Source organism: Oryctolagus cuniculus, chromosome 17 (assembly GCF_964237555.1).
Source record: "Oryctolagus cuniculus chromosome 17, mOryCun1.1, whole genome shotgun sequence".
NCBI classification, from domain to species: Eukaryota; Metazoa; Chordata; class Mammalia; order Lagomorpha; family Leporidae; genus Oryctolagus; species Oryctolagus cuniculus.
Genome location: NC_091448.1, coordinates 34,917,361 through 34,942,517, shown reverse-complemented (window position 1 = coordinate 34,942,517; position 25,157 = coordinate 34,917,361). Strand labels below are relative to the sequence as shown.

The window sequence follows — 25,157 nt, the reverse complement described above, 5'->3', positions numbered from 1 at the left end:
AAAAAAAAAAAAAAAAAAAAAAAAAAAAAAAAAAAAAAAAACAGAATAAAGTTTGGACTCAATGAACCATTAACTCCCAAATCCATCAACTAGTGAAATAATTAGAATGCATTATGATTTACAATTCTTTATTAGTCTCTAAGTATAGTTTTGGAACATCTTAAAATTTCCATCTATCTTATTAAAGCTTAATATGAATGTTTAAATGTGCCTCATGTACAAACATTTCTTTATACTATATTAAAGAAAAAGATATAGAAGTATTCGTTCTGCAGTAGAGCACTCAAATCTGTAACAAACTCCAAATCATTCAATTTCTACTCAATCTGTCAAGTAAGAGCTAAAAACACTTGATAAGAATTTGGAGCTGTATTTCAGAATACAGGTAGGTAATAAGCCATCAATCCTTATTTTAAAAAAAAGAAGAAAACAGGGAAATGTCTTCTAAAATAAGTCAAATTCAACAAGACTGAGTACAAAAATCCTATTTTCAAAATAAACTGCATGCTGGCCAAAGCACTCCTCTAGACTTGTTTATCAAAAAAACAAAACAAAGCAAAAAACCAGAAAAATGTTACCTGTGCGGATATGCCAGTCAGAAGTAACCACTTTTGCTTTGCATCTGTACGATAATTGATAATCTGGCACCCTGCAAGGCTAGAATGACGATCAAACATTTTCACTGGCTGAGACTCGCCTTCCATACTCCAATGATAAACTGCATTATCCGTAACAAGCGCAACCGTATTCAAAGAGATCCATTTCCAAAAGGTGACATCATCAGTCATAGTATGAGCCTTCATTTTACTTTTCATTTCAATGTTAAATATCTGAAGAGTTTTCCCAGCTAAAACAAAATTAAGAATTATGAATAACTAAAAAAGAAATGTTCAGGATCAATCAACACCCAGCTAGACTAGATCTGTAACTTCCAAACAAAATGATTCTATCTTGAGACTAATAACCAACTACAGAAGCCACAAAGATGGAGCAACAACCATTAAAGAGATAATAGTTGAGACTAAGCAAACAATCTACTTCTACATCTTAAGCAAAACTATTTCAGCCCTAATAACTACACTTTAAACAGTCACTTCCACAGAGTTCTTTTTTTTTCCCAGAGTTCTAAATACCAACTGAAAACAAGTCTGAAGAACTTTCTTAACAATGATAGAAAGCAAAGTTATAATCGTCATACTTATAATTAAGTATGCCTGCATATAAACTAAGATAGCTGTATACAGACAGGACAAAAACAAAATTGATACAAACACAGGGGGGAAATGTCTACTTTTTTAAAGTCAGTCAGTCATCCCTCACCCAACTACATCTTGTAGAAACTGCTTTTTGAAAAGATGAACTCTGCCTTGTTACCACTAGTACATGAGAGAAGGGCATGCTACACTTGGTTGGTTTAAAATACAAAGGGAAGGTAGAAGTGCTGGAGGAAAGGAGAGGAACACAAAGGAAGAGGTCAGTCTCAGATGCTGTTAATGTACTGGAGATAAGAACAAAGTTCAAGCTTCATCTGATTAAGACACCAAACATTTAGTAAAAGATGAAATTTGTCTTGAGTGTTAAAAAGTCCCGAATCAGATACAAGGGCTATACTTGTAATTTGAAATCCATCACAGTCCAAAAAATGGTTTGATTTAAATTCATAGAGGTCAAAGCCAACAGCTATCACTGGCCTATCAAGATTAGTTCACAGAGACTAAAGAAAACTCCATTGTTGAGCCACAGAGAATCTGGCTCCCAAAGGACCAAAATGACGAAAATGTGGAGGAGGAGGTGCAAAACCTAACAGCTTGGGTACCACCACCCTTCTCACCACATGTGCAAAAAAATTTCTTCTAAAAAACAAGAATGTTATTCCCATCCCACACAGTATGTAAACCACAACCAGACTTTACAATTGTGAGAGTTATAGTCCTGTTTATAAAAAGAAGACAAGGGGTTCAAAACTGGCTTCAGAGGGAGGTAGTATTTTAGAATTACTTTCCTTTGCTGTCTTCCCCAACCCCCAGATTGCTAGATTTTTATTCTTTTTTATATGGAAAAGATTGGAGTATATGTAAAATGGACTGGTTAGGGGAGGAGGAGAGGGATAACAGCTTAACTGCATAATGTTAGCATACAGGCACAGATCTATGACACTACTGTAAAATGCTCTGAGAATCTTTTCAGTTTATTCTTTTTATAGAACAGGACAATAACTAATACAATCTAATTTGAGATAACTCACCATCTGCACACATAAGAAAGCATTAAGAAATGTGATAAGATAACAGTAACATTAAAAATAGAAAAGAATTTTGATAAAATCAAAACCATGGCCTTATAATGGGTTTAAGTTGATAAGCACCTGAATTTAAATTCTTTAAGAAAGTTAAGGGAGTTTAGATACCTTACAGTTTATTTTTATAATAGAAGTAAAACATTTAATGCCAAAACATCTGGTCCCAGATGAAAACGGAATCATCTTTAAGATAAACTTCTATCTTGGACTGATGGTGACTTATGTGTCTGAATATGCTCATCCTATCTCCCCCACTCTGTTTCCTCTCCAACCAATACTACAGTTTGAAGAAGCCTAATCTGAAATCCAAAATCCAAAATGCTCAGAAATTCCAAACTGTTTTGAGCTCCAACATAAGGTTCAAAAGGTTTGGATTTTAGAGCCTATCAGCATGATGCTCAATTGGTAGTCTTTGCAAATATTCCCAAATCTGAACCACTTTGATCCTAGATAAAAGACCTCAATCTGTAATACTAAATACAAAGTTTAAATCATGTAAAGAAAAGCCTATGTAAAGATTTCAGCAGGCCTAATTATTCATTCACAAATATATCAAGGAACTACCAGGAACTTGCTTGAGCTTTTCCTCCTCCTATCAAGAAAAACAATAAACAGAAAACTATGCATTCATGTGCCCTTTTCAGAGTCAGTCAGGTCATCACCTAACCTTTCTAAAAATCTGTATTTTAAAGGGCCAATTATATTCTCCTTGTGAAGTTCAAAGGAAAAAAATTAACACGGGCTCCCAGAGTATGAAATCTTTGAATTCTGCTTAGACTGAGAAGCTATTGAATGAATGCCCTGTTGTGACAATAAACTTTGCATGAATAAACTGAAGTATCATTGAATGCAAAGCTTTAAAATATCCATCTACTGGCTGGCGCCGTGGCTCAATAGGCTAATCCTCCACCTATGGCACCGGCACCCCAGGTTCTAGTCCCGGTTGCTCCTCTTCCAGTCCAGCTCTCTGCTGTGGCCCGGGAAGGCAGCGGAGGATGGCCCAAGTGCTTAGGCCCTGCACCCCATGGGAGACCAGGAAGAAGTACCCGGCTCCTGGCTTCAGACTGGCGCAGCGCTGGCCGTAGTGGCCATTAGGGGAGCAAACCAATGGAAGGAAGACCTTTCTCTGTCTCTCTCACTCTCTAACTCTGCCTTGCCAAAAACAAAACAAAACAAAACAAAACAAGAATCTATCTACATATGCATACACTTTTAATGATGAGTGTATATTCAAACTGGTTTTTTTTCTTTCTTTTTTTTTTTTTTTTTACAGGGGCCAGTACTGTGGCACAGCAGGTTAAAGCCCTAGCCTGCAGTGCTGGCATCCCATATGGGCGCCAGTTCGAGTCCCAGCTGCTCCTCTTCCCATCCAGCTCTCTGCTATGGCCTGAGAAAGCAGTAGAAGATGGCCCAAGTTCTTGCGCCCCTGCATCCACATGGGAGACCCAGAAGAAGCTCCTGGCTCCTGGCTTCGGATCGGCGCAGCTCCAGATGTTGCGGCCATCTTCGGAGTGAACCAGCAGATGGAAGACCTCACTCTCTGTCCCTACCTTTCTCTGTAACTCTTACAAATACACAAAATAAATCTTTTTAAGATTTTATTTATTTATTTGACAGGTAGAGTTACAGACAGTGAGAGAGAGAAAAAAAGGTCTTTCTTCCGTTGGTTCACTCTCCAAATGGCTGCTACGGCCAGAACTACGCCGATCCGAAGCCAGGAGCCAGGTGCTTCTCCTGGTCTCCCATGCGGGTGCAGGGCCCAAGGACCTGGGCCATCCTCCACTGCCCTCCTGGGCCACAGCAGAGAGCTGGACTGGAAGAGGAGCAGCAGGGACTAGAACTGGTACCCATATGGGATGCTGGCGCCACAGATGGAGGATTAACCTAGTGTGCCAGGGTGCTGGCCCCATAAAGTAAATCTTTAAAAAAAATAAATGAAACACAGCCCTGAGCTATAAAAAAGGCACAAAATGAAAAATAAGTTTATCATCACAACAAAATTCAGTAATGTTTAGGTATTAATATTAAATATGCTTAATTCCAGAACAAATGAATCTCCAATTTCTTTTGTACAGAGATGTTTTGGCATGCTTTTATTATATTAGACATAATATTCTACATTTATTCTAAAATTCAAAAATATCCCAAGATCTATGCAAAGTAAGATATTGCAAAGAAATGTTCCAAGTAAAATCGTGAAAGTAACTAAAATCAAGTTCAATATTAGCTTTAACATTACAGATCTATTTTAAACAAATTTAAGAAAGGCCAACCTTAATTAACACGTATTTGCCTAAAATATACATAAGGGTTTAAAGGAAAAAAAAAAAACAGTCTTTTATACCTTTCAATGCAATTACTTTGCTAGCTGGATTCATGATGGCACTGTCTGCTGAAATTGGTCTTCGAATGGGATTACTTGGGTCATTCATATCAATGATTACCACCTGGGCTTGCTCGCCTACTTTTTCTCTAATGCAGATAAATTTGTCTGATTCCATAGTTAGGGTACTGAAGCCAATGTTCGCTGGGTTGATTCCCAGGTTCTGGAGCTGGAAAAGAAATATTAAATCATATTACCAGATTAGAAAGACTTGACAGTCACATATTACCATCATTACAAATTCTAACAATTATTAATGCTTCAAGGTTAACTGCGACAATTCCAGTACACTGATTAAAGTGAAGCAATTAATAGCTAAAAAATAGACCTTCTTCCAACAAATATAGCATTCACTTGTTTTATTATAACCTCACGGTTATAGCTAAAAGATAGAGCAAACAGAGATAAAGAGCAATATCGAAGAGCTAGCATGAATGGTTCAAGGGATTCAAGGACATCAATACCTCCAGTAACTTTAAGTAGTTACTTGTTCATATGCATTAGGCTTCAGGAATCTAAAAATTAAGTAACAATATAAAGAGAAAAAGATAAAAAAAAATCAGAGTTCTTGATCTAAAGAAGCTGAACTAGTATGAGCTGACAAATTTACAATACTCTGCAAAGAATGCCAAAATGAAGATATGTAAGAGAGATCTTGTCAAAGAAGGCTCCATAGCTATAGTAAAGTCTTCCAGGAAGACAGAATTCTCAACAGAAAGAGCCTGTGCTAAGGCAGAGATATGAGTGTGGTTGGCTAAGGGACTTAGAAGTGCTTTCACAACTCTGAGAGAATGTACTAAGTAAGGCTAGATGAGTATAGACCAGCAAGGGCGAGACAAGCTTAAAGTACCCCAGTAAGAATCCTGAACTTATTCTATAGACAAAGGAAGCTGGTCACAGGATTTAAGAAGGACAATACTGGAATTAGATTTGGTTTGTATACTCTGAAGACACTAAGTATTGCTAACGGTGGGAAACTTTTTTCTGCCACGGACCTTTTAGATACTTACAACGTCATTTGTAGACCATACAAAATTATAAACTTAAAAATTAGCTTGTTTCAGATTTACTGAAGTTCTTGTTCTGCCTGCAGCACTCTTGGCAGAGCCAAACCAAATGATTTCATGGGTGTTACCTGGCCCGCAGCTCAGATGTTCCCCACCCCTGCAGATGGTAGGTATTTGAAATCAGTTGCATAGGAACAAAAATCGCTTATTACTAGAAGGGAATCTTGACCAGAATGGGTCATTAATATTCTGAGTAAATGTGGTATGCCAGAATAAATCCCACTCAAGGAAGCTGCCAAGGCTTTATTTTATTAGCTTTAGCCAAACTAGTCTCCCACTCCCCTTTACCTCCATGGTACAAAATATAAAAAGGAAAAAAGTACAAAAAAATTTCATCTTTCTCTGCCCTTGTCCCAACCATACAGCTTCCCTACCTCCACTAGTGACTACCACTGTCTTTATTATCTTATGGATTGGCTGAGCCAAATTAACTGTGTTTTAATCTAAATTCTTTTGTCAAACTCTTCTGCTAATAATGCTTAAAAATAACCAGCCTAGGATATGAGTAAATACATATAAGAGCATACATTTTCTTTTCACTTCCCTCTTATACCTCACCGATATCAGGCCCACCCTGTTACAGTAAGTCAGTCACTGAATACCGGGTGCAAGAAGTCAAACAATTGTGTAACCATTAATACAAACATGGCAGGAAGTAAATTAGCAGCTTTAAAAACTCAGGTATATTCTGCAATGCAAGGCAAATATATTAAGTGTGAGATATGCAGTTTACAATCAATCTGGTTACAAAAATAACATTTGTAATACTGATTTTCATTTCTGGTTTTAACTTAAAAAATACTTATTTGAAGGGTAGAGTTAAAGAGACAAAGGAAGAAACAGATCTTCATCCACTGGTTCACTCTCCAAATGGCCATCAAAATTGGAGGTGGGCCAGGCTGAAGCCAGGAGTAAGGAACTCCTTGCAAGCCTTCAACCTGGGAGACCAGGGGCATTACCAGGGAACTGGGTGGGAAGCGGGGCAGGAGGACTTGAACCACTGTTCTGATGTGGAACACTGGCATTGTAGGCTTAACCTGTTGCACCACAACGCTGGTCCCTGTTTTAACTCGTATAGTTACTTTTTGGAGTCGGCATTGTGGTGTAGTGGGTCAAGCCACTGCCTGTAACACCATCACACATGGGTGCTGGTTCGTGTCACAGCTGCTCCACTTCTGATCCAGCTCCCAGCTAATGGCCTGGGAAACACAGTGGAAGATGGCTCAACTGCTTGGGGCCCTGCAGCCATGTGGGAAACTGAAAGAAGTTCCTGGCTCCTGGCTTTGGCCTGGCCCAATCCCAGCACCATTTGAGGAGTGACTTGGCAGATGAAGATGTATGTCTGTCTCTCCATTTCATTCTCTTTCAAATAAATAAATCTCTAAAATAAATAAACAGCTACTTTTAGTTCCATTACTAATGGAGGAACATAAACACGAGTGGTCCCCAAAAATGTACAAGGAAACCCCTTTACAAACCAAGTTTCAAAAGAGGTATATACACACACTATTTTTCTGACCAAAGGGTCCTCAGACTCTTCAAAGTTTAACTGACAGTACCTTTCCAGTAACTGGTGGCTCAGAGTTCATAGAGCCCTAAACTTAAAAGCAACATTTTTTCTTCTAAACTGCTCTGTAAATACGAATTATTTTTTTGTTGTATTTTGTTTTAAATGCAGAGTTAGAGAGAAGGAGACAGAGAGAAAAGGATCTTTATCTGCTGGTTCACTCCACAAATGGCCTCAAAAGCTCAGGGCTGGGTCAAGCTGTAGCCAGGAGCTTCATCTGGGTTTCCCACATGGGTACAGGTGCCCGAACACTTGGGCCTTCTGCTGCTGCTTTTCCCAGGCATTAGCATAGAGCTGGAACAGAAGTGGAGCCGCTAGGACTTGAACCAGCACTTCCCAAGTAAGATGCCAGCATCATAGGTGGTGTCTTAACCCACTGTACCGTATCACCAGCCCCTGTTTTTAAGTTTCTAAGTTTTAGGTTTCACCACTTAAATCTCCGAGAGTTTGGGAAAAGTAAAAAACAATGTTAATCAAAGATTGAAATTAAAAGCAAACCACAGACACAACTAACTGAATCCACAAATATTTTAACTGCTTCCTTCTTAACCCTCAATTTCAGGGGCAGTTACAAGAAAACCTAACAGAAAAGACAGTAGAGATGTAGAAAAAAAATGTCGAAGCAACCTGGGTTTCCTGCTCCCTGTTAGCTCCCCCCCAAAAAAATGCACACAAAAAAATTATTGGCAGCAGAGCTGGCATTGTGGCATATTGGGTAAAGCCGCCACCTGCAATCCTGGCATCCCATATGGGCACCGGTTTGAGCCCTGGCTTCTCCACTTCTGATCCAGCTCTCTGCAATGGCCTGGGAAAGCAGTAGAAGATGGCCCAAGTCCTTAGGCCCCTGTACTGTGTGGGAGACTTGGAGGAGGCTCCTGGCTCCTGCCTTCGGATCAGCACAGCTCTGGCCATTGGAGAGTGAACCAGCAGATGTAAGACCTCTCTCTCTCTGCCTCTCTAATAAATAAGCAAATCTTAAAAATAAATAAATAAGTGGCAGTAGTTAGCACTGAATTTCAACCTCAATGCGTCCTGCTTGTAGAAAAAACAAAGATTTGGGTTTCCTGTGATCTGTGTAATCCTTATGTTAGTATATATATATTATTATATATGTAATCTTTATATTAATACCCATATACATGCAATTAAACACATCCTATCAAGAAGAATGCATATCTTCCCCACCAACAATATACTAGTACTATTCAAAATACTCCATTTGAAATAAACATATGTCCTTTTAAAACAAAATTAAGGGGCTGGCACTGTGGCGCAGCAGGTAAAGCTGCCGCCTGCAGTTATGGCATCCCAAAGGGGCTCGGGTTCAAGTCCCAGCTGCTCCACTTCTGATCCAGCTCTCTGCTATGGCCTCGGAAAGCAGTACAAGATGGCCCAAGTGCTCGGGCCCCTGCACCCACGTGGGAGACCCGGAAGAAGCTCCTGGCTCCTGATCTGCGCAGCTCCAGCCACTGCAGTCAACTGGGGAGTGAACCAGCAGATGGAAGACTCTCTCTCTCTCTGCCTCTCCTTATCTCTCTTTCATATAAAATAAACCTTAAAAAATTAAACAAGAGGCAAATGGCAAATTCTTAACAATGTTAGATGTTTAAATATTAAAAGGTACACTTAAATGATGGTCATTACACAACAGGAAAAAGCATTCCTAAAAAGTGGCCTTCAGTTGTTAGGAAAAGAAATGACAAGAACTTTAAGCAATATACTTTCTCTCTCTTTTTAAAGATTTATTTATTTGAAAGGCAGAGCATCAGAAAGAAACCCAGACACAGAGAGATCTTACATTAGTAGGTTCACTCCCCAAATGGCCATAAAAGCCAAGAATAGGCCAGGCCAAGACCAGGAGCCAGGAATTCCATCTGGGTCTACTACACTGTTGGCAGAGTCCCAAGGACTTGAATAGTTATCTGCTGCCTTCCCAGGAGCATTAGCAGGAAACAAGAGCAGAACTGGAACAGCCAGCACATGAACCAGCAATGCGAATCCTATATGGGATTCTGGCTTAGAAAGCAGCAGCATAGGGGCCAGCACTATGGCACAGGGGGTTCAAGCCCCAGCCTACAGTGCCAGCATCCCATATGGGCGCTGGTTTGAGTCCTGGCTGCTCCACTTCCGATCCAGCTCTCTGCTATGGCCTGGGAAAGCAGTACAAGATGGCCCAAGTCCTTGGGCCCCTGCACCCACATGGGGGACTTGGAAGAAGTTCCTGGCTTCTAGCTTTGGATCAGCTCAGCTCTGGCTGATGTGGTCATCTGGGTAGTGAACCAACAGACGGAAGTACTCTCTTCCAAATAAATAAAAATAAACCTAAAAAAAAAAAAAAAAAAAAAAAAAAAAAAAGGCAGCAGCATAATCCACTGAGCCAACACCGGCCTCCAATCTAATGCTACAGGCTAACAAAAAGTTAATACAGAGTTCCACTGCCTCAAATAAGGTTGCTAAACTCTTCCTTACTGGTATTCAAGAATATGCAGAGCACTCATCAATTCTTCCCATATTTCCTATGATTAAAAGGCAAAAATCCAAAAATATATGGTAGTAAGACAAGTCACCTTTATTAATTACAGTAACAGCTCACATCCTTTGAGTATAATCGTGTAAAAGGGTTAGCAGATTAACTATTTTAGTAATGTCTGCACAGATTAAAACTACAAAAATATAAAAAAGCAAAATTGAAACATTTTAAAATATGTTTTTTTAACATCCCATACTAATCATTAAGTATTTTCATTCAACTCTAACAGTGTGATGCTGTATGAGCTATACCACAGAAACAGAATTATAGTCTATAGAACAAACCATTGAAAAATTCAACTTACAGTAGACCCCAAACTTATTTTCAGAGGATACAGAGTAATATTCAAACTACAGCCACTTTTTAAAAACAATTTATTTATTTGGAAGGCAGAGCTACACAGAGAGAAGGAGAGGCAGGGAGAGGGAGAGGGAGGTCTTCCATTCGCTGGTTCACTCCATAATTGGCACAACAGCTGGAGCTGTGATCTGAAGCCAGGTGCCAGGAGCTGCTTCTGGGTCTCACATGCCGGTGCAAGAGGCCAAGGGCTTGGGACTTTTTTTTTTTTTTTTTTTTTTTGACAGGCAGAGTGGATAGTGAGAGACAGAGAGACAGAGAGAAAGGTCTTCCTTTTGCCGTTGGTTCACCCTCCAATGGCCGCCGCAGCCAGAGCAGCTGGCGCATCACGCTGATCCGAAGCCAGGAGCCAGGTGCTTCTCCTGGTCTCCCATGGGGTGCAGGGCCCAAGGACTTGGGCCATCCTCCACTGCACTCCCGGGCCACAGCAGAGAGCTGGCCTGGAAGAGGGGCAACCGGGACAGAATCCAGCGCCCTGACCAGGACTAGAAGCAGGGGTGCCGGCGCCACTAGATGGAGGATTAGCCTATTGAGCCACGGCGCCGGCCTTGGGACATCTTCTGCTACTTTCCCAGGCCATAGCAGAGAGCTGGATCAGAAGTGGAACAGCTGGGACTTGAACCGGCACCCATAAGGGATGCTGGCGTTGCAGGCGGCAGCTTTACTCACTACACCACGGCACTGCCCTCCAGCCACTTTTTTTATCCTCAAGTTGGCAAAGTGTTTCAACTACTGAAGTTAAGATGCTGTATTTTGCGATATGCTTCCCAACTTCAAGTTTTGGATTTTGTTTGGTTGGTTTACTTCAAAGAACTCTTATTTTGCTAAGAATATGGAGTTAATAACTTCAGTCCAGGAAGAGTTCTTCTTTTTAATAGCTTCCACATACACAAAGTAAAGCAAACAAACAAAAGGCAACAAACAGCAAAAAAAAAAAACTATCCACGCTATCTTTCCAGTAGTGTCCCTGCAGCAGCCCACCACCAAGCAATTAGATAATTTTGCACCTGAGATGCCCTACAGCATATGAAAGCACACAAACTTCATAGTTCATTTGATTCCCAGACTAGATTTCAGTCTGCAAGTGGCACTATTTCAGGACCTGACACTTAACCTGGATTCCAAAAGGTAAGAAAACAGATTTATTGTTAATCAAACAGAAACTCTACAGTCAGCAGGAGTTATATGCTACAAACAATATAAAAACGTTTCCTTTTCTTTCTCCTCAATCACCCACCCCACTATGAATTAACAAGGTAGGGGGAGCTTCAGAAGCAAAACATTTTATTTTTAGTTTTTAAATTGTACTCATTTTTTTTATTTGACAGTAGAGTTATAGACAGTGAGAGAGAGAAACAGAGAAAGGTCTTCCTTCCATTGGTTCATTCTCCAAATGCCTGCTACAGCTGGCGCTGCGCCAATCCGAAGCCAGAGCCAGGAGCCAGATGCTTCTTCCTGGTCTCCCATGTGGGTGCAGGGACCCAAGCACTTGGGCCATCCTCCACTGCCCTCCCAGGCCACAGCAGAGAGCTGGACTGGAAGAGGAGCAACCAGGACTAGAACCTGGCACCCACATGGGATGCCGGCACCGCAGGTGGAGGATTAACCAAGTGAGCCACGGCACCGGCCCCTGTATTTTTAGTTTTTGTAAATATTTCAGATTCTCCATTCCAGTAACAACTACAATACAAATTTATAACACTGATTATGAATTTCTAATAACATCTGGAATTAGTTGCTTCTATTTCTTCCAAGAGTCAAAATGTATGAATTTAGTCTCAGTTTTGCCACTGACATAACCATGGACAAATGAGTTATTTCTGTGTATTTCCTTATTTTATACATCTGAGAGGACAGTGCCTACACTTCCGGATTATGAGGATTTAATGTAAAGTGCTAAGCATGATGTCTAACACACTGTAAGAGTTCATACATCAGAACTGCAAGCCAGCTCTCCTGTATGGCTTTTCTCTGTGTTTGTATTTTTATTATCTGCTTAATTCAGCTGTCCTTAAGGCTGGTTAAAACTCTGGGTGTGAATTGCTTTTAACTACTGATAATAGATTAGGGTGGTCTCTGGGTGGGTGCTTAACTTATTCAGACACTGTGAAATGCCTTTTTTTTTTTTCCCCTTTCTGAACAGAAGGAAATTACATGTTAAGACCTCCAATTCTATGGGGCCAGGGTTGTGGTTTAGCAGGTAAAGCAAACACCTTGTGATGTTGGCAACCCATAATGGTGCTGGCTCCAGACCATAGTGCTCCACTTCCCATCCAGCTCCCTGTGAATGTGCCTGGGAAAGCAGCAGATGATGACTGAAGTGCTTGGGCCCCTGATCCCACATGGGAGACCCAGAAAGAGCTCCTGGCTTAGTCTCATTTTGGGAGTGAACCAGCAGATATACGATCAATCTCTCCAACTCTGTCTTTCAAATAAATTTCTAACAAAACAACAAAAAAATCTCCCAAACTTCCAATTCTACTCTTCAATTTGCCTAATCAAATTATAGAGACTAGATTTTTTTTTTTAATTTTACTTTTCATTTTACTTGAAAAGGCAGCGAGATAATCTTCCATCTGGCAAGTTCTTTCCCCAAATGTCCACAACAGCTAGGACTGGTCCAGGCCAAATCCAGAACCAGAAGGCCAAAATTCAATTTGGGTTTCCAACATGGGTGGCATGGATCCAAGTACTTGAGCCATCTTCTGTAGACCCCAAGGCATGTTAATATTAATTAGCACAAAACCAGATCAAAAGTGAAGGAATTGAACCAGGCACCCAGATACAGGGGTCCTTCCTGCTGTGCCAAATGCCCATTCCGAGACCAGCATCTTTAAAACCATTTCATATGTTCACTCTAAATACCCCTATTTTAATTCTTATTTGGGAAGGAAGAGTATTGCTGCCTATCAATCCTGGCAAATATGTGCCCTCCACACTCTGTCCCAATACGAATCTGCGCAAGCTAAAGCTAAACAGATGGCATGATGTCAGCATAATCAGAAATTCTCTTTACCAGCCGGCGCTGTGGCTCAATAGGCTAATCCTCCACCTTGCGGCGCTGGCACACCGGGTTCTAGTCCCGGTCGGGGTGCCGGATTCTGTCCCGGTTGCCCCTCTTCCAGGCCAGCTCTCTGCTATGGCCCGGGAGTGCAGTGGAGGATGGCCCAAATCCTTGGGCCCTGCACCCCATGGGAGACCAGGAGAAGCACCTGGCTCCTGGCTTCGGATCAGCGCAACGTGCTGGCTGCAACGCGCCAGCTGCGGTGGCCATTGGAGGGTGAACCAACAGCAAAAGGAAGACCGTTCTCTCTGTCTCTCACTGTCCACTCTGCCTGTCAAAAAAAAAAAAAAAAAAAATCTCTTTACCATCAAGAGTTCAAGACTAAGAAGTAAAAAGTAAAATGGAAAGCAGGCACAACACCTTTCTCAATGCTCAACGCACAGCACGGTTAAAGCCTTCTACTTCAGACCCTACACATATACATAAAACACATCTACACTAAAAAGTTGTAAAACAAGCTTCCTAATTTGCCCCGTGATTACATCAATTCACCTGATCCAACAGATGTTAGGCTCCTCAAATACGGATTTTCTTAAAATATAAAAGCCTCTACCACCTCTATCTCTAATGTGCATATGTAAAAGAACAAAGGGGCAAGCATGTGGCAAAGCAGTTAAGTCACTGCTTGGGAAACCCACATCCCATAGGACAGTGCCTACTTCAAATCTCTAGTACTTTACTTCTCATTCTGCTTCCTGCTAATAATGCAAACCCTGGGAGGCAGCAGATGATGGCTCAAGTACTTGGGGTCCCTGCCACCCATGTGGGACACCCAGATTGAGTTCTGGGCTGCTGGCTTCAGCCTGGCCCAGGCCTAGCTGTTGCAGTCATTTGGGGAGTAAACCAGCAGCAGATCAAAGATCTGTTGCTGCCTTTCAAATAAAAATCAAATTCTGTAATTCCAGAGTCTAGAATCTTCTTACACAAAAAGACAATACTCCTTTGGATAATTTTTTTTTTTTTTTTTTTTTGACAGGCAGAGTGGATAGTGAGAGAGAGAGACATACAGAAAGGTCTTCCTTTTGCCGTTGGTTCACCCTCCAATGGCCGCCACGGTTGGCGCGCTGTGGCCGGCGCACCGCACTGATCCAAAGGCAGGAGCCAGGTGCTTCTCCTGGTCTCCCATGGGGTGCAGGGCCCAAGCCCTTGGGTCATCCTCCACTGCCTTCCCGGGCCACAGCAGAGAGCTGGCCTGGAAGAGGGGCAACCGGGAAAGAATCTGGTGCCCCGACCGGGACTAGAACCCGGTGTGCTGGCGCCGCTAGGTGGAGGATTAGCCTATTGAGCCGCGGCGCCAGCTTGGATAGATCTTTAAACATAAATTAAACAATATACAATTCAGGAGACCACACTGAACTGTTAATGTAAAATATCAATATTATCCCTGGCTTTGGCTTGACCCACCCTTGGACCTTGTAGTCAATTGTAGAGTGAACCCTAAGACCAAAGACCTTTCTCTGTCACTCTGCCTTTCAATAATCTTTTTAAAAAAGGATAAAAAGGGGCCGGTGCCGTGGCTCACTTGGCTAACCCTCTGTCTATGGCGCTGGCACCCCAGGGTTCTAGTCCCGGTTGGGGCACTGGATTCTGTCCCGGTTGCTCCTCTTCCAGTCCAGCTCTCTGCTGTGGCCCAGGAAGGCAGTGGAGGATGGCCCAAGTACTTGGGCCCTGCACCCGCATGGGAGACCAGCGGGAGGCACCTGGCTCCTGGCTTTGGATCGGCGCAGTGCGCCAGCCGTAGCAGCCATTTGGGGGGTAAACCAATGGAAGGAAGACCTTTCTAACTCTTACCTGTTAAGAAAAAAAAAAAGAAAAGAAAAAAAAGATAAAAAGGCCCATGAATACATTTAACGCAGTAGCATAATTTATTAAAATGTAACCATAACACAAATAAGATCACACTATTTTTTCAATGCCAATTCTTCAACTAGCTAAAGCTAACTCTCTACTAACACAAAGTCTATCCTAGCATCTATCTCAACTCTGTGTACCTACAAACCACCCACATACTTAAAGCAAGAACAGGTTTACTTTGAATAGGTCTTCTTACTGCCTGGTGAGAACAAACTCATCAGAAACCAGCTTCTTTACTAAGTACTCCCAAGGAATATGCTTCTTAATGAAAAATAAACTTGGAACAGGACTCATTTACAAACTATATGAGCTAAAAATCAAAATATTTGTGTTTATGACAGCATTACTAAGGACATATGTTTCACAATTAGTGCTTAGCTTTACACTTTCCAGTTCCTTCTTCATTTCATCTAAATGAAATGAAATGGAAAGGAAGTTATATATAAACTACTGAAGTTCCTGGCTTCGGCCTGAAACAGTCCTGTTCTATAAATGAACTACATTGCAGCCATTTTGGGTGTGAACCAGCAGACGGAAGATCTCTTTCTCTCTGCAACTCTACCTTTCAAATAAATAATTTTTTCTTTTAAAAAAAAGGAAAAACAAAGACAGACAACCCCGGGAAGCAGCAGAAGATGGCTCAAGTAGTTAGATCCCTGCCAAGCACAGAGAATACCAGGATTAAGTTTCTAGATTTTAGGCACTGGTGCTGTGACGTAGAAGGTTAAGCCTCTGCCTACAGTGCCAGCAACATCCCAACTGGGCACCAGTTCGAGTCCCAGTTGCTCCACTTCCATTCCAGCTCCCTGCTAATGCCCCTGGGAAAGCAGTAGAGGATGGCCCAGATACTTGGGCCCCTGCAACCACGTGGGAGACCAGAAAGAAGCTCCTGGCTTCAGCCTGGCCCAGACCCAGCTACTGCAGCCATTTGGGCAATGAACCAGCAGATGGACAAGCTCTCCTCTCTAACTCCACCTTGCAAACAAATAAACAAATCCTTTTTTTTTTTTAAAGGATTTTAAAATTTCCAGATTTTAGCCTGGGTTAGCCCTAGCCATTGTGGGCATGTGGGGAGACAATCTGTGGATGAGACTGCTGTCTCTGCCTCTCAAAAAAATTTTTACTTTTAAAAAGTCAGCAATTTTAGAGAGAACTGCTGAGAATTTGATGTCATGATGACAGTATTCATTTTCCAGTGCAAGTACTTTTAAGTACATGCTTAAAAGATTTTGTTAACTTCCTATCCCAAGCATTCCACTCAGCAAAATTTCCTTTAGAAGCTCCAAAACATCCTCTACCTTCACTAGAATCCATTAAAACGGGGGGAAAAAGTGCTGAGAGTAGTCACTTCACTGAGCCTTCCTGGAAACCAGCAGAACGTGACATAAAAACTGTGGTTACTGTATTCTACAGGAAATGAGGGAAAATGCTGAGGACGCAGCATTCCTTTAGTTCTTCCATCAACAGGACACCAGCCACTGACTTTTGTAGACTTCACAGTTTTCAAGCAACAAATAAAAATGCCTTTACCCTTTGTGATTCCCACACTTAAACATAGAGATCTATTTCTACTCCTTATTAGCCTTTAAGGGAGTCATTTCTTGCAGAAGAAACTTCTGAGTCAGTTCACTAACTTCAAATTGTAAGTAATATATTCAGGAAAGAACCACAGCCACACACAAGAACTATAAAGACTGTTTTGGTAAACTACCAGGAGATTCAAAGATTTTTTCCAGGGCAGGCACTGTGGCACAGCAGGTTAAACTACCACTTGCAGCACTGGAATCCTGCATCCAAGTACAGGTTAGAGTTCTGACTACTACACTTCAAATTCAGCTTCCTGCAATGTGCCTGAGAAGGCAGCAAATGATGGTCCAAGTACTGCCACCCACAAGGGACATACAGATGGAATTCCTGTCTCCTGGCTTCAGACTGGTCCAGCTTTGGTCATTATGGCCATTTTGGGGAATGCACAGCATATGCAAGATGCTGTCACTCTGCCTTGTTGAAAATAAGTAAATCTTTAAAAATTCTGTAATCAACCACAGACTGGAAATTTTAAAAATAAAATTTGACTCATTCTTAAAAATAATCCAGTGATGAGATGAATTATTAACTAGCTAAATTTTGACTAAGTTACAAGGTAGTATAGAAAGTTTTTATTCCTGAGATCTTGGAGGTACGAAGGACTTTCCAAGATTAAACCCTTCATTGTATAAATTCCATACAGCTGTCCCAAAACAATGAAATTCTAGCATGGCTACAATCAATTATCGGCTGGAGGGAGACAAACAGGGACAGAATATATCCAAATCTGCCTTTCAAAGAACCAGAAAACAGCCTAGAGTTATAAGCCATCTCAAAATCATTTAATATAAATCCAGAACACTCAAAACATTAAAATAATTTAATGACGGATTTAACACCCGAACATTTTTTAGATACAATCAAATCAGTATTTTAACTATAATATGTGTGAAATTTTCTTTTTTCTACTTTGTGTTAAAATATAACTTAATTATTACTACTGAGGAAAAAGCAGATAAGAAAAAGAGCAAGTTATTTAGATTCAGAGGATCTTCCCCTGTTCAAATTATAGCTTATATACTCTAAAAGAAAAAAAAAAAAAGTTCCATCTCAAAATCTTGTAGACAATTGAGAATTGGGTCAGCATAGTAGCGTTAGTGGGTTAAGCCACTGTCTGTGATGCCAGCATCTCAAACAGGCTCAGGTTCAAGTTCCAGCTGCTCCACTTCTGACCCAGCTAACGTGCCTGGGAAAGCAGTGGAAGATGGCACAAGTATCTGAGGCCCTGCCACCCACGTGACAGGCTCAGATGAAACTCCTGGCTTCAGCCTGGCCTAATCCTGGCTATTGTGGCCACTTGGGGGAGTGAAACATCAGATAGAAGATCTCTGTCTCTTTCTCTGTATAACTCTTTCTAAATAAATCTTGAAAAAAAATTTTTTATAGACACTGCTTCCTGATCCAAACTCCAATGGTTAGGGAGAGAGTGTGCCCTAGATACCCACAGGTTGTTTTTAATTCATGGTGCTGAAATTTTCCCAGGCCTGTACCAAACACCACAATCTTTTACTTTTGTTTCTCTCATATCAACAGAGTTTTCTTCCATTACCTGAAAAGCCTCATTTTGAGGGTTAAAGATTTTAATACTTAATGCTGATTTTAAGACTTCCAAAGCATGATATGAATGTACTGGGGTAGATACCAACCACTTGGTTTTCTGGTCCGCTACCCTTGCATTATAAGTGTACAAGACCTTAATATTTCATTCTATGAAACAACTTCCCAAAATATATTTTTAAATGGGAGCCCAGTGTTGCATTCAGTTCAATCTCATCACTGCTGCACATAATCATGCATTTTTCTACCTTATATTGATAGACCTACTTAGAAAATTAGAAATTGTGTATCACTCATTATCAGTTTAAGCAGGAAGTGGGGAAATTTTTTTCTCCCAAGGGCCATTTGGATATTTATAATACCATTTTGAGAGCCATACAAAATTATCAGCTTAAAAATTAGCCTGCTATAGATTTATTGAATTTTGAGTCCCACCTACAGTTGCCTTGGCAAGATTAGACCCAGTGATTGCTCATGTTCCTAACCCCTAAAGCAAAACCAGCCCACCCATTGTTATAAGATCAGAACCATTTTATAGTTGAGTCACTCCAATATTCCCTTGTGAAATTCAGTGCTACAAATTTCAAATCACTCAGAAGCAGTGAAAATGCAACATAAAACAGGCCACACAATCTAAGGTATGATGGGGATACAAAACTTGAGAACATCTATGCTCAAATCAGATACTTCTTTCCTCATTTACACTATTACCTGCACACCCTAAATAAGCTTTTGACAAGCACTAGAGATGCAATGACAATAGAACCCTTGTACACTGCTGGTGGGAATGTAAAATGCTGCAACTACAGTGGGAAAAAGTTTGGAGGGCCTTCAAAAAGCTAAAACTTAGAATTACATATGATCCAATAATTCTACTTCTCAGTATATCCAAGAGAGCTAAAAACAGGTATTCAAACAAAAACCTGTATGTGAATGTTCACTTCAGCTCTACTCACAACTCCAAAGGTTGCAACAGCTCAAATGTCCCTCAACTGAGAGGAGAAATAAAATGTGACATATCCATTCAACAGGACTATTTTTCCAACACAAAGGAACACAGCACTGAAATATTCTAGAACACGATGAACCTCTATTGCACATAGTGAAAGATGTTAGAAATATAAAGTCCGATATTCTATGATTACATTTAAGTAAAATATAAGGAATAGGTAAATACAATCAGACAGAAAGCAAATTAGTAGTTGCCAAGGGATAGGAAGAAGAGAGAGGTTGACAGATTACCTGATGGGTATAAGGCTTCTTTTTCAGGTCATGAAAATGTTTTAGAGCTAGATTTAGGTGATGGTTGTGCAACACTGCGAATCTACTAAATATTACTAAGTAGTTCACTTTAAGATGGCAAATTTAAATGAATTCTTTTTCAATTAAAAAAAAAAACTTTTGGTTTCTTCATACAAATTCTTACAGATTAGGTATGCTTAATGTAAAACTCATTTGACTTCATCTATTAAGATTTTTGGTACAGTGTGAAGTCACAGCTTGGGATGTCCACATCCTCTACCGGAATGTCTGGTTCCTGCTTTGGCTGGTTCCATTCCCCTCCCATTTTCATCTTCAAATAATGTAATCTATTCAAAGCCAGCTGTGTGCCTAACTGAGCAATTAGGGTGGTCTTGGCTTCACTCTGTGCACTTTGGTGGTTTCTAAGATGAGCAGTTGGATATGAACGAAAGCAACTTTCAACCCAATTTCCATTTTTCATCTACTATAATTCCCATAGTTCAACAGATAAGGGTTATCAAAAACTGCAATCTCTGGGATCCTAGCATGCTTCACTGTGAGGGTTCTTCCCTTCTCTACTCCAGAAATGGACTGAATGTGGAAAATGAAAAAGAAGAATCTGATCTAACTTCAAAATCTTGATTTAGCAACTGGGTAGATTGCAGTTTCTTCCTTTAGGTTGGTATAAGTAGAAGGCAAGAACTATTATTTACATATCTAAAAGGAATAAGGATTAGGGTATAAACATAAACATATATTTTAACTTCACAATTGCCAGAAAGTATTTTTAACTTAATAAATAAGGATGCTAAGTTTAAAAAAAAATCTCAGGCTGGCGCCGCAGCTCACTAGGCTAATCCTCCGCCTTGCGGCGCCGGCACACCGGGTTCTAGTCCCAGTCGGGGCGCCGGATTCTGTCCCGGTTGCCCCTCTTCCAGGCCAGCTCTCTGCTGTGGCCAGGGAGTGCAGTGGAGGATGGCCCAAGTGCTTGGGCCCTGCACCCCATGGGAGACCAGGAGAAGCACCTGGCTCCTGCCATCGGATCAGCACGGTGCGCCGGCCGCAATACGCCGGCCGCGGCGCGCCAGCCACGGCGGCCATTGGAGGGTGAACCAACGGCAAAGGGAAGACCTTTCTCTCTGTCTCTCTCTCTCACTATCCACTCTGCCTGTCAAAAAAAAAAAAAACTCATGTTATCAAATAAAGGTAAAATTAAATATAGAAAACATTTTCCAGAATTGCATACTGTAGAGTTCAAATTTTATAATGTGGCAAAATGTGAATTTAATGGACTTGGTTTCCACCCTTTCAGTAAACAACCTTTAAAATCTGCTTTACTTTAGAACTAAAGAAACATGCTTATTTGCCTAATGATTCAGAACAGGAAGTACTAATATTACTGGCAGTTCTGCCTCCAAAGCTCAACCCTACATGTTTGTAACCATTTTCCCCCTCTACCACTGTGCTGCTCAAACTGAGCTAGCAAATATACTGTTACCCCTCTCTCAATTTTGGTACAACTGTTTACCTTGAGGTCTATTCGAGTTTTACATTAGCATAAACACAAAAACAGGAATATATAGTAAAACAGAAAGCAGAAGCTTCCTGCTTTCATAAATGGTTTCATATTGGGACATATTTACTCTTGTTATAAAGGAAAAAGCCTATATAGACAAATTTTTAAAATTTAGCCTTATTTGAGGGATACAGATAATCCTGGCTACAAGTCAATCTGATCCGTTTGCACAATTTTCCAGAAGGAACTCCAGATAAAGCTTCTTAAAGAGGTATCTTTTTTTTTTTTAATGTTATTTATTTGAAAGTCAGAGTTAGAGAGGTAGAGACAGATACAGAGAAGTCTTCCACTCACTGGTTCACTCCCCAAATGACCACAATGGCTAGAGCTGAGCCGATCTGAAGCCAGGAACCAGGAGCTTCTTCTGGGTCTCCCACGTGGGTGCAGGAGCCCAAGGACTCGGGCCAGCCTCTGCTGCTTTCCCAGGCACATTGGCAAGGAGATGGATAAGAAGTGGAGCAGCCAGGACTTTAACACACTACACCACAGTGCCAGCCCCAAGAGGTTATCATTTAAATAATGGTTTAAGGTATGGGGACCAGGGACCAGTGTTATGGCAAAGCAGGTTGAGAACCCGCCTAGCCTGTAACAACCAGCATCCCGTATGAGTGACACTTTGGGTCCCAGCCGCTCCACTTCTGATCCAGCTCCCTGCTGATGCGCCTGGGAGGGCAATGGGGAACTGACCAGGTCCTTGGACCCCTGTACCTGTGTGGGAGGCCCAGAGGAAGCTCCTGGCTCCTAGCTTTGATCTGGCCCGGCTTCGGCCATTGCGACCATTTGGGGAATGAACCAGCAGACGGAGGACCTCCCTCCCTTCCTCCCTCACTCTGTAACTCTGTCTTTCATTTAAGGGCATGGAAAGTCAAATGTTGGCTCACTGGCCCTACTTCTTCTGTAATATGAAAACTATTGCCCTCAAAACAAATTACTATTAAACTATGCATATCAAAGAAAACCAAAGCATAATAAAACCCATGGTGTATTTTGCAGTTCTAATTATACAGATCATTGATGAAATGAAGCAATGTGCCAAATTGAGGCAACAAGTATTATGTTAAAGTTTCTAGCTGTGTGACTCTGAGTTAATTGCTATTAATTTCAGTTTCCCCATCTGTAAAATAAGGCTAACCCCACCTATTTGAAAAAGTCTTCTTACTAATTAACTAATCAACAAAAGACTTCTTGGCACATAGTAGGTACTCAAATAGCTGTAGTGGTCAATGTATTTTGATTTTCTAGATTTGATTTCAGAACAATTAAGATGTGATGGGTAGTTACTCCATTCAAAGTAGGACAAAATATCTTAAATTATGTCTTCCACAATACAAAAAACTCACAAAATACAAGTTTGACAGATGGGTTTTGTGTAATACACTCAGATCCAAGCTTCCCTTCGAGTTAAGAGCATTAGTCACAGGCACTTGGCCAAGGGGATGGGAAAGAAACCTCAAGCAAACAATGAAGCGGCTCCCAAGATAAGTTGATTTTATGAAGCAGCTTTAGCATGACATAAATTTAAATGACTTTAGAGAAATAGCCTCATTCTAATAAAAAGGACTAAAATATCAGTTATGAACTTATTTTCTATCTAAACAAGATTATTCTCTTCAACACTATCCTAAAGGGCATATATTAGTACTTTAAAAAATTTGTGGGAAAATGTCATTAAAAGATAACTTTACTGTGCTGCAAAAAAATTTGAAGTCCATGCCATTTCATAACAAGCATTTTCCATGAACTTTTTAAGATTTATTTTTAAAGCTAGAGAGAAGGAGATACAAAGAGACAGCAGCAACTGCTGGTTCACTCCTGAAACACCTGCAACAGCCTGTGCTGGGCCAGGCCAAAGCCAAGAACCTGGAACTCAAGTCTTCCAAGTAGGTAACAAGGACAAAAGGACTTTAACCATCACCTGCAGTCTCTCAGGATGTCCATTAGCAGGAACTTGAATCAGGAGACCTAAGACTTGATCCCAGTAACTGATCTGGCATATGGCCCAAGTGGCATCTTAATTACTGAGCCAAACATCCATCCCTCCATAAAGTTTTGAAGACCCCTCATTTAATAATACTAACAAAAGCCTGACTGGCATTTCACATGGATATTTCATCAGATGTGATTCATTTGGTTTCTCAAATATATCCTATCAGTAAACAGTAATTAAAAATGTACCAAGAGCACACACTGAATTCATGGAATATAGTAAGAGATGTAAACTGTTAATTTGGGGGATCAGTTTCAGGGTGATGTCAATTTATCATATTAATGTCTGCATTAAAGCCTGAACATTATCAAGCAAATACATAAAAGATTACAATCAAGCAAACATCCTTGGCTGCAATGATTTGAGGAGAGCTTTTGCTAACTAACCAATACAAGCATGAATGCAAGGCACAGTCTACTTTTTTGCCACTCTGTACTTGTGTAACATATTTCCTGATATGTAAAGTATTCAATTTTAGATGAAAGCACTAACCCCAAATATTTATAACCACTAAAGTTCAGATCTGCAAATGAAAAATCATGTCACTGGTTTAATGCTTACTTTATTTACACAGAAAAGGTAGCAAGAGGTTAGTCCCATCTCTGTATGGTTCAATATGGTAGCCACAAGCCCCAATCAATATAAGATACTGAGCACTTGAAACAGTTACAATGATTACTTTTCACACTAAATTACTGATAACTGGTTTGATTATTGTAAAATTTAAATATGTCGAATAACCTAGGTATACAAATCTTCTTTTCCAACTATGAATTTTATCAACTCAATACACATCAAGTATTTCCAATGAAAACAAGGTCTGAATTGAGATGCTCTTGGGGCTAATGCTGTGGAGTAGCGGGTAAAGCCATGGCCTGCAGTGCTGGCATCCGATATGGGCGCCAGTTCGAGTCCCGGCTGCTCCACTTCCAGTCCCGGCTGCTCCACTTCCAGTCCAGCTTTCTGCTGTGGCTTGGGAAAGCAGTAGAAGATGGCCCAAGTCCTTGTGCCCCTGCATCCACATGGGAGACCCAGAAGAAGCTCCTGGATCCGATCAGCACAGCTCCAGCCACTGCGGCCAATTAGGGAGTAAACCAGTAGATGGAAGCTTTCTCTCTCTCTCTCTGCTGCTCCTTCTCTGTGTAATTCTGACTTTCAAATAAATAAATCTTAAAAAAGCTACATTTAAAAAAAAAAGAGATGCTCTTAAGTTTACAATACTTACCAGATTTTAAAATTTTAGTACCAAAAGAATGTCAAATATCTCATTAGTAAATTTTATACTGATTATATGTTGAGATGATATTTTGGGCAAACTGAGTTAGATAAAGTATTAATTGTACCTGCACTTTTTTTTTTTAAAGATTTTATTTATTTGAAAGGCAGAGTTAGAGAGAGACCGAGAGACAGAAAGTGAGATCTTCCATCTGCTGTCCACTCCCCAGCCAGAACAGCCAGAGCTGGGCTGACCTTAAGCCAGGAGCTTCTTCCAGGTCTCCACATGGATGCAGGCGCCCAAGCACTTAGGCCATCTTCTGATACTTTCTTAGGGTGTTAGCAGAGAGCTGGATCAGAAGTGGAGCAGCCAGGACTCAATTCAGCATCAGCATGCCACAGACAGTGGCTTTACCTACTAGGCTATAAAGCCATATGGCCACTAGAAAAATTAAAATGACAGATGTGACTCACATTTTTCTACTGGATAGCACTGGTCTCAACAACTCCAAATCCCTGCTCTGTTTACTATGACACACCACTAATCACATTTTAAATGAGAGAAGTCACCTCTCTAGGTCACAATCCAACAGAAAACAAAAGCACAAATGAGTATGCTATATAACTTCTCTTAAAATATTTCAAAGAAATGTAATGATTTGCTTTGTGTTAGAAGACCCAGATACAAATCTCATTACGCTATTGTGGTCTCTGGACACTTCTTTGTTTCTTCAGCTGTTAAAGAAAGGTGTCTGGGGCAGGTATCTGGCCAAGAGGTTAAGCTGCCCATAACCCCTATCTGGGTATAACACCTGGCTTTGCTCCCGATTCTACCTTCCTGTTAATGCAGACTCTGGGAGGCAGCAGCTTAT

The 25,157-nt window shown here is 40.8% G+C and overlaps 1 protein-coding gene across 2 annotated transcripts in view; it reads right to left on the bottom strand.

The window, feature by feature from the left end:
• CLTC (clathrin heavy chain) overlaps nt 1-25,157 on the bottom strand; it is an 81,307-nt gene that overhangs the window by 50,253 nt on the left and 5,897 nt on the right. For both annotated transcript variants that reach the window (XM_008271197.4, XM_008271198.4), the window contains exons 2-3: nt 4,644-4,851; nt 579-847 (exon numbers count right to left, since the gene is read on the bottom strand). In XM_008271197.4, the coding sequence (XP_008269419.1) occupies nt 579-847; nt 4,644-4,851 (477 nt within the window). The remainder of the gene's footprint in view (nt 1-578; nt 848-4,643; nt 4,852-25,157) is intronic.